The sequence below is a fragment of the Magnolia sinica genome, chromosome 2, assembly GCF_029962835.1.
Source record: "Magnolia sinica isolate HGM2019 chromosome 2, MsV1, whole genome shotgun sequence".
In the NCBI taxonomy this organism is placed as follows: domain Eukaryota; kingdom Viridiplantae; phylum Streptophyta; class Magnoliopsida; order Magnoliales; family Magnoliaceae; genus Magnolia; species Magnolia sinica.
In genome coordinates this window covers 29,752,074-29,768,660 of record NC_080574.1, presented here as the reverse complement: position 1 = coordinate 29,768,660, position 16,587 = coordinate 29,752,074, and the positions used below count along the sequence as shown (strand labels likewise).

Sequence of the window (16,587 nt, the reverse complement as noted above, 5' to 3'; positions counted from 1 at the left end):
CCTCAGACGCCCCTTCATGGCCTTGCCTAGCCTTTTTTGGCCATGAGAGGACCCGCCCAGCTGTGCCTGTGAAGGCTTGGGTCCATAGGTCTATGGGGTGTTTGTCCTGCAAGAGAAGCACTCCGGGGTCCCTCTCCTTTGAATCCTAGCCCTATGATAAGGGAATGGACGGTTAGGACTTAAATCCCAAGTCCTTGTACGTGGGGACGAATCCCTATACCATCTGGGGTGGGTAGACCCCACGAGGAGAATAGACGGTTTGGATTTCCCGGAGAACAGCTATGGTGGCCCACCTTGAAGCTCAAAGACAATTGTTTTTAAACAAGGGGGTTGGCGGGAAACATATTTTGAGAAATTTTCTTTGAGTTCGGTCAAACACTATTTGAGCACAAGTGGTTGTCTAGTGCACCTCCTGCACTAGCGGTTGGGGTGTACGTGTACCTAGACTTGGGGCTTATTATGAATCTGGTGCCTGATTTGCCCCAATCATCTGTCTTGGGGACTTGTTACAAGGTTCTATCCCGGTTTGGGGCGGATTCGAGGCCCAGGTGGGCCGCACGATCTTATTTTTAGCTCCAACGGTGGCTTTCCATTGATCTAACACTTAGATCATCCCAAGATTGAACGGAAACGGTTAAAAAGTCCTAACGGGCCATCTGTAAGACTTTCATCATTTATTACTAACCAACACTAATATTTTATATAGATTTCATCACTTATATATTACTTGTAATTAAAATAATGCACATATATAAATATAACCTTTTAATATTAACATACTACGCTATGCACATGCTATTGGTCACGTATTCATTAATATATAATTTATAATATACAATATTATACTATACATATATATATGAATTGGAAATTGTATAATATCGTGTTTAAAATCCACTTGTTAATTAATATACGATTCTATTAAAATATCTAATAGTTTTCATGCACATATAAAAAAAAAATATTTAATACTACATTAATATTTGTAATTCAATTATATTGTAAAATTATTATTCATTATTATTATTATTACTTTTGTTATTAATAATAATATTATTATCACTACTATTATTTTTATTATCTTCTTTTTAAGGCCAAATTTTATTTATTTATTTATTATTTTTATCATTATTATTTTTTAGAACAAGGATCAATTGATTATAACTCGTTCCATGGGCGGATGGCTTCATCTGTGGTTACAGGCCACTTCCATTCACCGTCTCGGTTCTTAATGGTGACACTTGAGTACTGAAAAGTACGAGGCATTACACAGCAATCGGCTGAGTTCGGGCCAAGTTCGGACTAGTTTTGAATTTTACAGCAAGTTCATGAGAAGGGCTTTGGCAGGAAATATGTGTCCTATTACAAGACCTTCGATCAACGGTTTAGATAGTTGAACTATAAACTTCACAAAAAATTTAACTAGTCAGGACATTATAATTCATTTTTGTATTTGGATAAGTCTAAGCCGTTCAAATTATATGTCTGTGAGGTGGATGAGTCACTGTCACTTCAAAGATGGGCGGTGAATTATCCTAAAATGATAAAAGGGAAAGAGACGGGTAAGGTTTTGAAATACACACGCACACGTGCACACACACACACACACACACACACACCACTTGACTGAGTCGGGTTTCGGGCCAGGTCGGGCCGAATTGAGACCTATCCGAACTCAGCCCGAACTCAGTTTCGGGCTGAAAAAAATGGTCCGTCCCAACATGAACTAGTTCCAGGTCGAGCTTTTTTGGACCGAGTCGAGCGAGTTGACCGGGCTAGCCCGGTTCGTGTACCACCCTACTTGTTCCCTAAAATGAGCTGGCCAGATGGACCATCTGGCCAGCACAGAGTCCATCTGGCCAGCACAGAAATAAAACACATGTATCACCCTACAGAACCCAGCATCACCTAGCTGTTTAGTGGTGAGCCACCGTCCATTTCGCTTCCTCTCTAATTTGGATATGTCCATCCAACCACAGCCCTTCAGGAGTTAAATAGGTGCGTCCTCAGCCTAAACTAAGACCGTGTGGCCCAGACCATATGGCCCACCTTGATCTATATATTCTATATCCATGCCGTCCATCGGTTTTGTCTAAATGTTTTATGGCATAAGAAATAAAAAAAAAAAAACAGATCTGATTCTCAGGTGGACCATACCATAGGAAACAACTGTGATTGGCAATTAACGAGCCACGAAAGTTTTTTATAGATAAAGCGTTCAATCACCACTATTTCCTATGGTGTGGTCCACCTGAGATTTGGATCAGTTTCACTTTTCAAATCATTGTCTCTGATGAACAACAAAAAATGGACGGACTGCATGGATATACAGTACATACCATACGTAATTGGATTGAGACCAGAACTAGCTTTCGTACTTTGACAAAGTGCCGTGGATATACAAGCAATCACTTACAAATTGCGTCTGTTATATGATCAATTAAAATTAAAAGTAAGCTGTCTAAATCATGGGTCCCAGTTTTATTTTTTTGTAATTAATAATTTTTTTTAAAAAAATGTTTATGTGACTATCAGAACGGTGGTTATTTATTGGACGGCTAAAACAAAGACATCCATCCATGGCCTTATTGTGACGAATAAGTGTCCATGGATCGAGGGCCAGAATAATTCCACCAGCCTGACCTTGCTGTCATGATCAGGCTCACCACAACTTAGACGGTTACGTGCACAACTCTCCAAGTGCTGCGTATCACTGGTACGCTGACAGATTATGAAATGACCGGCGTGGGGAAACGGATTGGCCGGTGCTCTCAGAACGCTTTACCAAAGAGAAAAACATTATCCCCGCTAGCCGTACGCAATTGCGCGGTGAACTCAACACCCACGCAGCACCGCGCTGTGAAGACTCTATCGGGGTTAAAAGTGTATGTGTTTCATCACCGTTCATATGCTTTTTCAGATTAAAAACTTGATTTAAGCGTAATAAAATCTCAGCTGGACCACACCACAGGAAACAGTGGAAATTGAATGTTTTTCGTTGAAAACATATTAAGGGCTATAAGAAGTTTTAGATCAAGCTGATATTTGTGTTTTACATTTACCAGGTCCGTGTGAACTTATCACAACAGGGTGGATGACAAACAAACATAAACGTAGGCCGTCGAAAGGTTTCAACGGTGGATGTCATTTATCCCCACCGTTTTCTGTGGTATGATCTACCTGAGATTTGGATAGTATTAAATTTTTGTCTTATGCTCTAATATGAGCTGTTAAAACGTATGGACGGGATGGATAAAACATATACATCATGGTGTGCCCCACAGAGTACTCAATGTGTTGGATTCACCACGTACTCCGCGTCCCCATGCTTCGCTTAAATTGAGGAAGTCTGATTCTTATTCCAATCCCAATCCCAATCCCAGTTGCTGATTTATCGCTGAGTAATGGACGGACTAAAACCAAGCACTGCAAATTCATCTCCTCTCACTCCCATCGGATTTCTAGAGAGAGCTGCTACTGTCTATGGCAGCTGCCCGTCCATCATCTACAACGACAGTGTCCACACATGGTCCCAGACCCATCAACGATGCATCAAGCTAGCATCCGCCCTCCATTCCATGGGCATCAATCCAGGCGACGTGGTAATATACATCATCACCATCATAACCATTATCCCCATCATACCCACTGTCCATTTTCTCACTATCTTCATCCGTCTTTGATAGGTCTCCGTCGTGGCCCCCAACATCCCCGCGATGTACGAGATGCACTTCAGCGTCCCGATGTGCGGTGCGATCCTCAACACGATCAACATCCGGCTCGACGCCCGCACGATTTCCGTGCTCCTCGGGCACAGCGAGGCGAAGATCGTGTTCGTCGATTTTCAATTCCAGCCACTCATCGAGGAGGCGATCGGACAGTTGGAGAGACCGCCAGCCCTGATCATCATCGAGGATGGGGATGAAGAGGGAGGTCGTCTCGACCGTTCATCATCTCAGCTCACCTACGAAGCCCTGGTCGAGAAGGGCGATCCGTCGTTCAAATGGGTTAGGCCGGAGAGCGAGTGGTCGCCGATGATCTTAAACTACACGTCTGGGACTACTTCCTCTCCCAAGGGCGTGGTCCACTGTCACCGTGGAATCTTCATCATGACCGTCGATTCGCTGCTCGACTGGACGGTCCCGAAGCAGCCCGTCTATCTGTGGACCCTCCCGATGTTCCACGCCAACGGCTGGAGTTACCCGTGGGGGATCGCGGCCATGGGCGGGACGAACATCTGCCTCCGTAAATTCGATGCGGCCATCGTCTACGCTACAATCCGCAAACACGGGGTAACGCACATGTGCGGGGCGCCCGTCGTCCTTAACATGCTCGCCAACGCCCCGGAATCCGCACGCGTGCAGCTCCCGCACGTGGTCCATATCCTGACAGCTGGAGCCCCACCCCCGGCTTCGGTCCTGTTCCGGACCGAGTCGCTGGGGTTTGCGGTGAGTCACGGGTATGGCCTAACAGAGACTGCTGGACTCACCGTGTCGTGCGCGTGGAAGGGCGAGTGGGACCGATTCCCAGCAACCGAACGAGCCAGGCTCAAGGCGAGGCAGGGCGTACGGACCCTATGCATGACCGAGATCGATGTCGTCGATGCCGAGTCAGGTTCCAGTGTGACTCGGGACGGGTCAACTCTAGGTGAGATCGTGCTTCGTGGTGGGTCCATCCTGTTGGGTTATCTGAAAGACGCTGAGTCGACTCGGAAGAGCTTGCGGAATGGGTGGTTTTACACCGGCGACGTTGGTGTGATGCACCCAGATGGGTATATGGAGATCAAGGATCGGTCGAAGGACGTGATCATAAGCGGTGGAGAGAACATGAGCAGCGTCGAAATTGAATCAGTGCTCTACTCGCATCCGGCCGTTAACGAGGGGGCCGTTGTGGCCCGGCCTAATGAATTCTGGGGTGAGACCCCTTGCGCTTTTGTTAGCTTGAAAGATGAGTATCAGAAAAAAAGGCCGTTGGAGACGGAAATCATCGCCTTCTGTCGGGAGCGGTTGCCGCATTACATGGTGCCAAAGACGGTCATCTTCGTGCCGGAGCTTCCGAAGACATCAACGGGGAAAGTTCAGAAGTTTGTGCTTAGAGAGATGGCTAAGAAATTGGGTACTTCAGAGTCTCCGGTGAGTCGGATGTAGGTCTGAGTCAGTGGCCGAGTCAGTATTATTTATTATGTAGTGGATATATATATATATATATATATATCGTCTTCGTGCCGGAGCTTCCAAAGACATCGACGGGGAGAAGTTTGTGCTTAGAGAGATGGCTAAGAAATTGGGTCTTTCAGAGTCTCTGGTGAGTCAGATGTAGGTATGAGTCAGTGGCCGAGTCAGTATTATATATATATATATAATAGTTACCATGATTCGCCATCATTTGATCATTTTAGGATATGGACTTTAAAAATAGGCAGATCCAAGGTTCAAGTGGACCACACCCACAGGAAGCAGTGGTGATGATGATACCCAGTGCCTACTGAGATATTCATAAGTAGAGTTGGGCACATCTGACCCGATCAGACCCGATCCAATCCGTTCCGAACCAAACCGACGGCTTGGATCGGTGCGGATCAAGTAGGGGCCCTTCAGATCCGACCGTTTTCGAATCGAGATCGGGTCGTGGTTAATCCGGACCGACCCGATCCGAATGGAACCGAACCGATTCTATCCGGCTCAATCCGGAGTGGTTCATATTGATATTTCTACTTTTTCCTATGGTATGGTCCACTTGAGCTTTTGATATTCATCAATTTTGGGTTCAACCACTAAAATGATATGGAAAAACGAATGGACGGCATGGATAAACCACATGCATTTAAGGTGGGCCCCAACAGAGTTTACTCACTACTGTAAGAGGATTTGCCCATGTACCACACAACACAAAGCTAGCAATAGCTAGCTGTAGGTACGTGTCGTGCGAAGAAGAGCACTAATGCTCCTCGAGCTTCGAGTTGTACGAACGGTGGGATTAAAGTTATATGGCCCCACGGTGATGTATTTATCATATCTACACCGTTCATATATTTTTAGAGATTATGATAGAGCATTATCCAAAAAATGAATCATATCCAAAGATCATCTGGACCACACCGCAAATAACAGCTGAGAATGATTTTCACCGTTAAACAATTCGTAGGGCCCACCATAATGTTTATTTTCCATCCAATTTGTTCATAAGGTAACAGAGGCCTGTATTAAGAGGAAAAACAAATTTCAAATTAATCCAAAAAGGGTTTCAATGGTAGATGTTCAATCACCACAGCTTTTTTAAGTGTGGTCCACTTGATAGTTAGATCTGTCTTATTTTTCATCTCAAGCCTTAAAATGAGCTCGTCAAATGGATGGATGGTTTGGATATAACACATGCCCCATGATGAGACCCACAGAACTTGCTAACGTTACACCATGCACGGCACTTTCGTGCACAACACGTAACAACTACCAGCGTGTTGTGCTCGTCAACACAACTGTACTCCTCGAGCACCGAGTTGTACGAACGGCTCAAATGAGATCCACATTACGTAGGCCCCACAATGATGTATTTATTATATCCATACCGTTTATCAATTTTTCGTGATCATTTTAAAGCATTTGGAAAAAAAATGAATCATATCTAAAGCTCAAATGGACCACACCAAAAATAGCAGCGAGGATAATGATTTTCATCGTTAAAAAAATCGATTCGTACCTAATCCGATCTGACTCGGTTTCCCTGACCGAGTCGGACTCGGTTCGGGTCAGGCCAATCATGCAACGGATCGGTTCGGGTCAGATGTCCCAAACTCGGTGCCGGATTGGTTCGGATTCGGATCCGGCCACGTAGATTTCGGACTGAATCCGGTTGGACCGAATCCGGTCCAACTCGGTCCGATGCCCAGCTCTATTCATAAGCCACTGTGACGTGGATTTGCCATCCAAGTGCAAGGAAATTAAAATTTCCAGCTCATCCAAAACCTATGCAGTCACAAAGAAGCTTTTAATGGGTTATTCAATCCACTGTGTTCCACCTAAAAAGGATGGATGAGCATTGTGCGTGAAACCCCTTGCGCTTTCGTTAGCTTGAAAGATGAGTATCAGAAAAAGAGGCCGTTGGAGAAGGAGATCATCGCCTTCTGTCAGGAGCGGTTGCCGCATTACATGGTGCCGAAGACGGTCGTCTTCGTGCCGGAGCTTCCGAAGACATCGACGGGGAAAGTTCAGAAGTTTGTGCTTAGAGAGATGGCTAAGAAATTGGGTACTTCAGAGTCTCTAGTGAGTCAGATGTAGGTCTGAGTCAGTGGCCGAGTCCGTGAATGGTTTGTCTGTTTTATTTATTATGTAGCACATATACAATAGTTACCATGACTCGGCATCAATCGACTCAATTGTAGCTTGGGTCGCTCAATTTCATGGTAGGGACTGGGTTGGTTGTCACGCCCCAAAATTCGGATACCCGAATAGGTGTCTAGGACCCGAATTCCAAACCCGTGACAATTTTATATGCATTTCATTTTCTTTTTTCACACCATAGCCCAACACTTTAAAATCCAAACACAAATTAAAATATCTAATTACATAATCTTTTATTACATCAATGCATAATTATTTAACTTAACTTAAAGTAAGAAAATCAAGCCCAAATATTACTACACTCAGAATTCTAAAATAAAATAAAATTTATTCTATGTAGAATGACATGCCACGTGCATCTAATCACATTCCATGCTCCACTACTAATAATAGTACCCTGCATCTTTAAAATATTCATAACCTGAAACAGTTAAAACATAATGAGTTGACTACTCAATAGGATCACATCAATCTCGAGTTGAAAATCTCATAAATATTACCAAATTTAATCTCGACATATTAATCAAAATAAGACGAACATTGAATGTAAAATCATAGTAAATAATTTGACATTCATGAATATGGAATGAATAAATTGTTTAACATAACTTTTCTAAAGATGCTAAGATTTGGAGTAGGCAAAACACTCATGTGTGCTGATCCTTTAGGGGATGACCCACGGCAGAGTACCAGTGTTGATTCTTTCAGGGTATGACCCTTGGCAGAGCACCGGTATAACCTTTTAGGGACAAAAGTCCAGGGCAGTGCACCCGTGTGTACTAATCCTTTCAGGAAATCATCCAGGGCAGAGCACCCGTGCCGATCCTTTTGGAAATGACCCTGGGCAGAATACCCGTATCGTGCTGATCATTTCGGGAATGACCCTGGGTAGAGCACCCGTAAGAATCATAGCATAAAACAAATAATTGTTCACATAAGCATCTAACTTACAAGAAAATATGACAGACATAATGTCTATATTCACATAATGAATATTCATTATCACCACTATATAATATTAAATGGAAAAAATAATATTTGCATTGGTTCAAATAATAAAAAAATATATTTCAATGTCTAGATTATATAAGGCAATTAGTTATGAATTTTTCAATAGGGAATGATCACCTACCTACTATGGAAAAATAATCTGAAGCGATGTTAATTAGATTCAGTCAACTTGGTGGAACGGCTCGATGTACACTACCTCCACTTAGGATCTCTCTCTAGAATAGTTGCAAGGGATACTGGAAAAACCGACAACGCATCATTGGGGATTGAGTCAGTGAGTCATGAACTCAATGTTGAACCCTCATGGCTACTCTCCCTTCTCCTGATCTCTCTTTTTCTACTCACAATCTTTCTTTTGTGATTTTCTCTCTCGTTTTCTCTAGATAGCATAAGAAAATGGGGTATAAAAATAATGTTAGGTGAGTTAGTGGGTTGGGAGTCCATTGGACGGTTTTGATTGATTAGTGGGTCCCACCATGATGATATCATGCATGGTGGATGGTTCACATCTGCAACCATACCCCGGAGAAGTGAGAAAGAGAGGGAGTCGTGGAGGAGAGGGCTAGTTTATGACGCATGTCACTTGCTTTTGTTGTTTTCTTGTTTTTTTTTTGAAGAGTGGGTCCCATAGCTATGATGTGATAAATCCACACCGTTCATCAGTTTTGCCCAACAAGGCTAGGGCAGGAGCCAAAAAATGAGGGTCATCCAAAGCTCATGTGGGTCACATCATATGTAACGGTGGGTTAACGGTGGAACCCACAGTTTAAAAGAAACAGAGTATTACATTCTACCCACCTTAACAAAATTTCGTCCTCGAAATTTATATACCTAAAAGAGGTTAAGATACTTTTCTCGAATTTCTTATTCTCATTACCACGATAGTTCTTCCTCGCTGGGATGACTCCACTGTACCTTCACAAGTGGTATAACCTTCGTCCGAAGTACTTGCTCCTTATGATCGAGAATGCGCACAGGTTGCTCTTCATATGTGACATTTTCTTGAATCTCTAGCGCCTCCCATTTGATGACATGAGAATCATCCAGCTTGTACTTTTGAAGCTTGGAGACGTGAAATACATTATGGATATTGGATAATTGAGGCGGTAGGGCCAGCTTGTATGCTACAACTCCTACTCTTTGTAGGATCTCAAAGGGTCCGATAAAACGTGGTGCGAGCTTCCCTTTCTTTCTAAAATGCATAACTCTTTTCATTGAGGACACTTTTATGAACACATAATCTCCCACACAAAACTCTAAGTCTCTGCGTCGATTATCTGTATAGCTCTTTTGGCGACTCTAGACAGCGCGCATACGTTCCCGAATGATATCAATCTTCTTGGAGGTCTCTTGAATAAGTTCTGGTCCCAACAATGTCCTTTCTCCTACTTCGCTCCAGTAGCTTGGTAATCTGAAGGGTCTTTCGTATAAAGCTTCAAATGGTGCCATACCAATGCTGGCTTGGTAGCTATTATTATATGTGAATTCCACCAGTGGCAGATGATCGTCCCAATTGCCCTTGAAGTCGAGAATGCAGCTGCGTAACATATCTTCTAAAATCTAATTCGTCCTTTCTGTTTGTCCATCAGTCTGTGGGTGAAATGATGTGCTACAATCGAGAGTAGTTCTCAAAGCTTCCTGTAGACTTACCCAAAACCGTGATTTAAACCTGGGATCTCAGTCGGAGACGATGGATACTGGAGTACCATGAAGTCGGACGATCTCTTTAATATAAATTTTACTCAACTCCACTGCTGATGCAGAAATCTTTATCGGGATGAAGTGTGCGGATTTGGTTAACCTGTCCACAATCACCCATACAGTGTCATGGTGTCGACCTATCTTTAGAAATCCAACTACGAAATCCATGGATATATGCTCTCATTTTCACTTGGGGACTGGTAACGGCTGCAAGAGTCCTAGTGGTCTTCGATGGTCTGCCTTCACTTGTTGACATGTCACACATTTAGATACGTACTTGGCGATTTTTCGCTTCATGTTGTTCCACCAGTATTGGCGTTTGATATCGTTGTACATTTTAGTCTCCCCTGGATGGATGGTGAACCTTGATCTATGAGCCTCATCCAAAATCTCTTGCTTCAATTCAGGTTCGTTTGGAACACATAGCCTTCCACGAAACCTAATCCCTTCATCAGTGCCAATTCGCCATTCTGCATTCTCCTTCCCTATTCCTTCTGCTCATTTTTCTTGTAGCCAAATGTCTTCCTTTTGAGCTTCTAGAATACGCCGAATCTAAGAGAAAATTTTATCATAATCTAATCTCAATTCTAAAGATTAATAAGTTAAACTTAGCTATTAAACTTAAGAAAAATAATAAAAATAAAAATAAAAATAAAATACACACTAGGGCAGGCTGTGCTACTAGGTTACTTAGATGCGCTTGAGGTTTCTCAAGCTGGAGTTGCAGATTAAAATCCTTGATGACATTTAGCATTTCCCACTCTTTGATCATTAAGCTGGCCACAAGTCTTCGTGTCTTTCTGCTTAGGGCATCGGCCACAACATTTGCTTTTCCTGAGTGATATGAAATATCGAAATGGAAGTCTTTCAGAAATTCCATCTTCTCTGACGCATATTCAATTCATTCTGATTAAAGAGATACTTTAAGCTCTTATGGTCTGAATATAAGTCGAATTGCTCTCTATAAAGGTAGTGCCTCCAAATTTTCAAAGCAAAAACCACTGCTGCTAACTCCAGATCATGCGTCGGGTAATTTCGCTCTTGAGTCTTTAACTGCGGTGATGCGAATGCGATAGCTTTGCCAATTACATAAGAACACATCCTAATCCCTGATATGACGAATCGGTATAAACGACGAATCTTTCTCCTTCAGTCGATAATGCCAGAACTCGGGCTGATGTCAACCACTTCTTCAGTTCGGTAAATGCCTGCTCACAATCTTGATCCCACTTAAAGTTCGTATTCTTCATAGTTAGATTAGTTAGGGGTCATGATATATTAGAGAATCCTTCTATAAATCTTCGATAGTAACCAGCAAGGCCTAGAAAACTTCGCACTTCTGACACATTCGAGGGTTGCTCCCATTCTAATATTGCTTCAACTTTATCTAGGTCCACAGATATCCCTTTCTCTGACACCAAATGCCTCAAGAATTTTACTTCATGCTTCCAAAAGTCACATTTTGATTACTTGACATACAATTGATTTTCCTTAATGTTTATAGAGCAGTCCTGAGATGTTCCTCATGCTCCTCATGAGTCTTAAAGTATATAAGAATATCATCGATGAATACAATAACGAATCGATCTAAATAAGGTTTGAATACTTGATTCATAAGATCCATAAATACTGCTGGAGCATTTGTCAATCCAAATGGCATTACCAAGAACTCGTAGTGCCCGTAACGAGTCCTAAAAGCCGAATTGTACATGTCTTCGTCCTTTATTCTCAACTAATGGTAACCTGACCTCAAATCTATTTTAGAAAAGAACCTCGCTCCCTTAAGCTGGTCAAATAAATCTTCAATCCTAGGAAGAGGATATTTGTTCTTGATTGTTACTTTATTCAACTGATGATAATTGATACATAATCTCATAGTTCCATCATTCTTCCTTACAAATAAGACCGGTGCTCTCCATGGCGACGTGCTTGTTCTAATGAAACCCTAATCTAGTAACTGTTGGATCTGATCCTTTAATTCTTTTAATTCTAAAAGAGCCATGCGATAAGATGCTCTAGAGATGGGTGCAGTTTTAGGAATTAGATCGATACCGAAGTCCACATCTCTCTTTGGAGGTAACCTTGGAATGTCCTGAAAAACTTCTGAAAACTCCCTAACCACGGGTATTTATTCAATCCCTTCTCCTGATTGCTCGATTCCCACAATAGCCGACAAACTAATCGGTGCTTTCCTTTTTCATGTCCCACAAAATTTCAGTAGAGATCGTCCTTCTATGTTTAAAGTAATCATATTCCTGAAACAATCTATCTTGGCACGATACTAGGACAATCAATCCATTCCTAAGATGACATCATATTCCCTCATAGGCATAATTATGAGATTTGCTGGTAGTATTTCATTTTCAATTATGATGGGGCATTCTTCACATATTTGTTCTAAATTCATGGACTTACCGAGAGGGGTTGCTATGATAATTTTCTTATCTAATCGTATAGGTGATATACCAAGTGAGCATACGAAGAAATAAGATATAAATGAGAGTATAGCTCCTTAATCGAATAATGCTCTGGCAAGAGATGTGTAAGTCAAGATAGTATCTTCCACCACATCATTAGTAGCTTCAGCACCATGTTAAGGAGTGATATCTGCAAGTTGTGCTGGGTCCTCATAAGCAGAAACAACAATCTCATGCATTTGTGTAGCATCATCTTGAGGTGGCGTTGGATCATCATAGCTTTGATTTGGATCCTCATACTCCTGAAGTTAGGCTGGATCATTTGTGAATGAAGATAGAGCGTAAACACGTCCTTGAGCTTGAGGTCGGGGCGCCTGACTTTCTGGCCTCAGTTGCTGATATTGGGGCGGCTTGACCTGTTGTTGCGATTATTGAGGTGGTCTCGGATAAGCTTGAGGGGGTCCAAGCGGCTGGTATCATGGATGTAGCTGTACAGGCCTCTGAGGATAAGGTTGTGCTAGTCTCGCAATTAACTGAATCATCTGAGGTGGCGGCAGAGGTCGTTGATACGATGTAGACGGTGCATAATGAAAAGGCGGCCTGTAAAACGATCGTGGCGGTCCTTGATTCCTTGGATATTGATGACGAGGTGGTAGAAGATAATGGTGGGCAGGATGACCCACATTTCCATAGTTATGGCAAGTCCCAGTGAATTGCGTTGAAAGTTGCATAGTGGCATGACTGGGTACTGATGTTGGCATCATCTTCTGCCGCTTAGTTACTTCATGTTGTGTGAGAGATGAATGGGGCGTGGTCCGGGCTCCACTCCTCATGTCCTTCCTCGGCTCTCGGTTCTTCCAAGCTTATCAAAGTCCTTTTCTATTGCGCTAGCGTGTTCCAGTGCTTCTACATACATTTTAATAAGAAATGACGTCAGTTGAGTATGGATAGAAGGTTTCAGTCCCTCAACAAACTTCTGCCCTTTACGAAGATCATCTGGTATGAAAAATGTCACAAATCGTGCCAACTCTGTAAACTTTGCATCATATTGACACACTGTCATATCTCCTTGTTCTAATTTCATGAATTCTGTAACTTTTTAAGCACGCACATAAGCTGGAATGTATTTATTTTCAAATTTTGTGCAAAATTGGTCCCATGTCCACCTTCTATTCTCGGGTTCTCTCTGGTCGTAGATTCCCACCAATGATCGGCTTCTCCTTCCAACATATATATTGCTAATTTAGCCTTTTGTTGCTCGTTACATCTCATAGCTGAGAAAATTTTCTCCATCTACCTTTTCCAACCTTCAGCTTCACTTGGGTTAGGCCCACCTTTAAACGTAGGCGGTCTCTGCCTCTTAAACTTTTCCAATAAGGACCCAGTCCCTTCAGGGGCTACAAGTGTCGCTTGAGTCTGCTCTTGAGATTGAGTTATAAGTACTTGTGTTCCCATAAATGAGGCAAATCCTTCCATCACCTAGAGGATCTTGTCAATAATTGCTCCTTGCCTAGCTGCATCGGGTACTTGAGTCTCCGATGCGGCCCCGAGGTTCATACTTTGATCCGTCATAGCTTAGGATAAATAAAGGAAATTATGAATTTTAAGATTATAAGAAATTAGATGGTTCAATGTAGGCATACATGAAGATCTAAGAGAAGTTGAACTAAGATGTAGTTTAGAACTATGTGCAGAGATTTCTGGTCATAAGAGTGCTATTCTAATTGATAGTTTTGATATTTTCAGACATTATTTTAACTTAAAATTTTTTATATAGATATATCTATAAGTCCACTGTACCCCTGTAAAATTTTATAATATTTTGAAGCCTAAAAATTTTTAAAAAATTCAAAGAGTACACACTATTCAGATTTAAACGATTTCTGAATATGTTTTTCGTAACTTTAAATACACACATGAAGGGTTAGTATTTTAAATTTTTACCTATTTTTCTATAAAATTATACTTATCAAGATTCAATTGAGTTTTTGAATCACCTCAATCAGAGTTTTACTTAAATAGTTATGATTTTTCAAAGTCAGACATTTTATATTAATTATTGCTGCCCAACTTAAGAAATAGTTAGAAAATTTTCAGAAAATTCCTAACATCTAGATTTGATTTTGTATGTTAATATACAGCCTAAATGGGATCTAAATATTATATCACAATAGATTAAAATTTTCTACGTATGTATTCTAAAATTTTCAACTCCTAGTTAAGGCTATTTAGGAAGACTTAGAGTTAAATCACTATTTTAGGTCCAATTTTTAAGATCAACCTGGGCTCTGATACCAACTTTGTCACACCCCAAAATTCAGATACCTGAATAGGGTGTCCAGTACCCGAATTCCAGACCCATGACCTATATAAAAATAAAAATACAAATACAAATAAAGTATGACAATTTCATATGCATTTCATTTTCTTTTTTCACACCATAGCCCAACACTTTAAAATCCAAACACAAATTAAAATATCTAATTACATAATATGTTATTACATCGATGCATAATTATTTAACTTAACTTGAAGTAAGAAAATCAAGCCCAAATATTACTACACTCAGAGTTCTAAAATAAAATAAAATTTATTCTATGTAGAATGACATGCCACGTGCATCTAACCACATTCCATGCTCCACTACTAATAGTAATACCCTGCATCTTCAAAATATTCATAACCTGAAATGGTTAAAATATAATGAGTTGACAACACAATAGGATCACATCAATCCCGAGTTGAAAATCTCACAAATATTACCAAATTTAATCTCGATATATTAATCAAAATAAGACGAACATTAGATGTAAAATCATAGTAAATAATTTAATATTCATGAATATGGAATGAATAAATTGTTTAACATAGCTTTTCTAAAGATGCTAAGATTTGAAGTAGGCAAAACACTCATGTGTGCTGATCCTTTTAGGGAATGACCCACGGTAGAGCACCGGTGTTGATCCTTTCAGGGTATGACCCTCGGCAGAGCACCGGTATAACCTTTTAGGGACAAAAGCCCAGGGCAGTGCACCCGTGTGTACTGATCCTTTTAGGAAATCACCCAGGGCAGAGCACCCGTGCCGATCCTTTTGGGAATGACCCTGGGCAGAGCACTCATGTCATGCTGATTATTTTGGGAATAACCCTGAGCAGAGCACCCATAAGAATCATAGCATAAAACAAATAATTGTTCACATAAGATGCATCTAACTTACAAGAAAATATGACAGACATAATGTCTATATTCACATAATGAATATTCATTATCACTACTATATAATATTAAATGGAAAAAATAATTTTTGCATTGGTTTAAATAATAATAAAAATATATTTCAATGTCTAGATTATATAAGGCAATTAGTTATGAATTTTTCAATGGGGAATGATCACCTACCTGCTATGGAAAAATAATCTGAAGCGATGCTAATTAGATTCAGTCAACTTGGTGGAACGGCTCGATGTACACTACCTCCACTTAGGATCTCTCTCTCTAGAATAGTTGCAAGGGATACTGGAAAAACCGACAACGCATCATTGGGGATTGAGTCAGTGAGTCATGAACTCAATGTTGAACCCTCACGGCTACTCTCCCTTCTCCTAATCTCTCTTTTTCTACTCACAATCTTTCTTTTGTGATTTCTCTCTCGTTTTCTCTAGATAGTACAAGAAAATGGGGTATAAAAATAATGTTAGGTGAGTTAGTGGGTTGGGAGTCCATTGGACAGTTTTGATTGATTAGTGGGTCCCACCATGATGATATCATGCATGGTGGATGGGTTCACATCCGCAACCGTACCCCGGAGAAGTGAGAAAGAGAGGGAGTCGTGGAGGAGAGGGCTAGTTTGTGATGCACGTCACTTGCTTTTGTTGTTTTGTTGTTTTTTTTTAAAGAGTGGGTCCCACAGCTATGATGTGATAAATTCACACAGTTCATCAGTTTTGCCCAACAAGGTTAGGGCATGAGCCAAAAAATGAGGGTCATCCAAAGCTCATGTGGGCCACATCATATGTAACGGTGGGTTAACGGTGGAACCCACCGTTTAAAAGAAACAGAGTATTACATTGGTGACTAAGTTATGCCTTGTTTATGGCCCGAGTTACTGAGTTCAAATGAG

The 16,587-nt window shown here is 41.3% G+C and overlaps 1 protein-coding gene across 1 annotated transcript; it reads left to right on the top strand.

The window, feature by feature from the left end:
- The first annotated feature begins 3,353 nt into the window (after positions 1-3,353).
- Positions 3,354-5,215, top strand: LOC131236848 (2-methylpropanoate--CoA ligase CCL4-like). The gene is made up of 2 exons (XM_058234331.1): positions 3,354-3,602; positions 3,687-5,215. The coding sequence occupies exons 1-2, from the start codon at positions 3,405-3,407 to the stop codon at positions 5,145-5,147; spliced, it is 1,659 nt and encodes a 552-aa protein (XP_058090314.1). The 5' UTR covers positions 3,354-3,404; the 3' UTR covers positions 5,148-5,215.
- The last annotated feature ends 11,372 nt before the right edge of the window (positions 5,216-16,587 follow it).

Coding starts and splice junctions, on each gene's coding strand:
- LOC131236848 (XM_058234331.1), top strand. CDS start 3,405: ATGGACGGACTAAAACCAAGCACTGCAAATTCATCTCCTCTCACTCCC. Junction 3,603..3,686: donor GCATCAATCCAGGCGACGTG/GTAATATACATC, acceptor CGTCTTTGATAG/GTCTCCGTCGTGGCCCCCAA.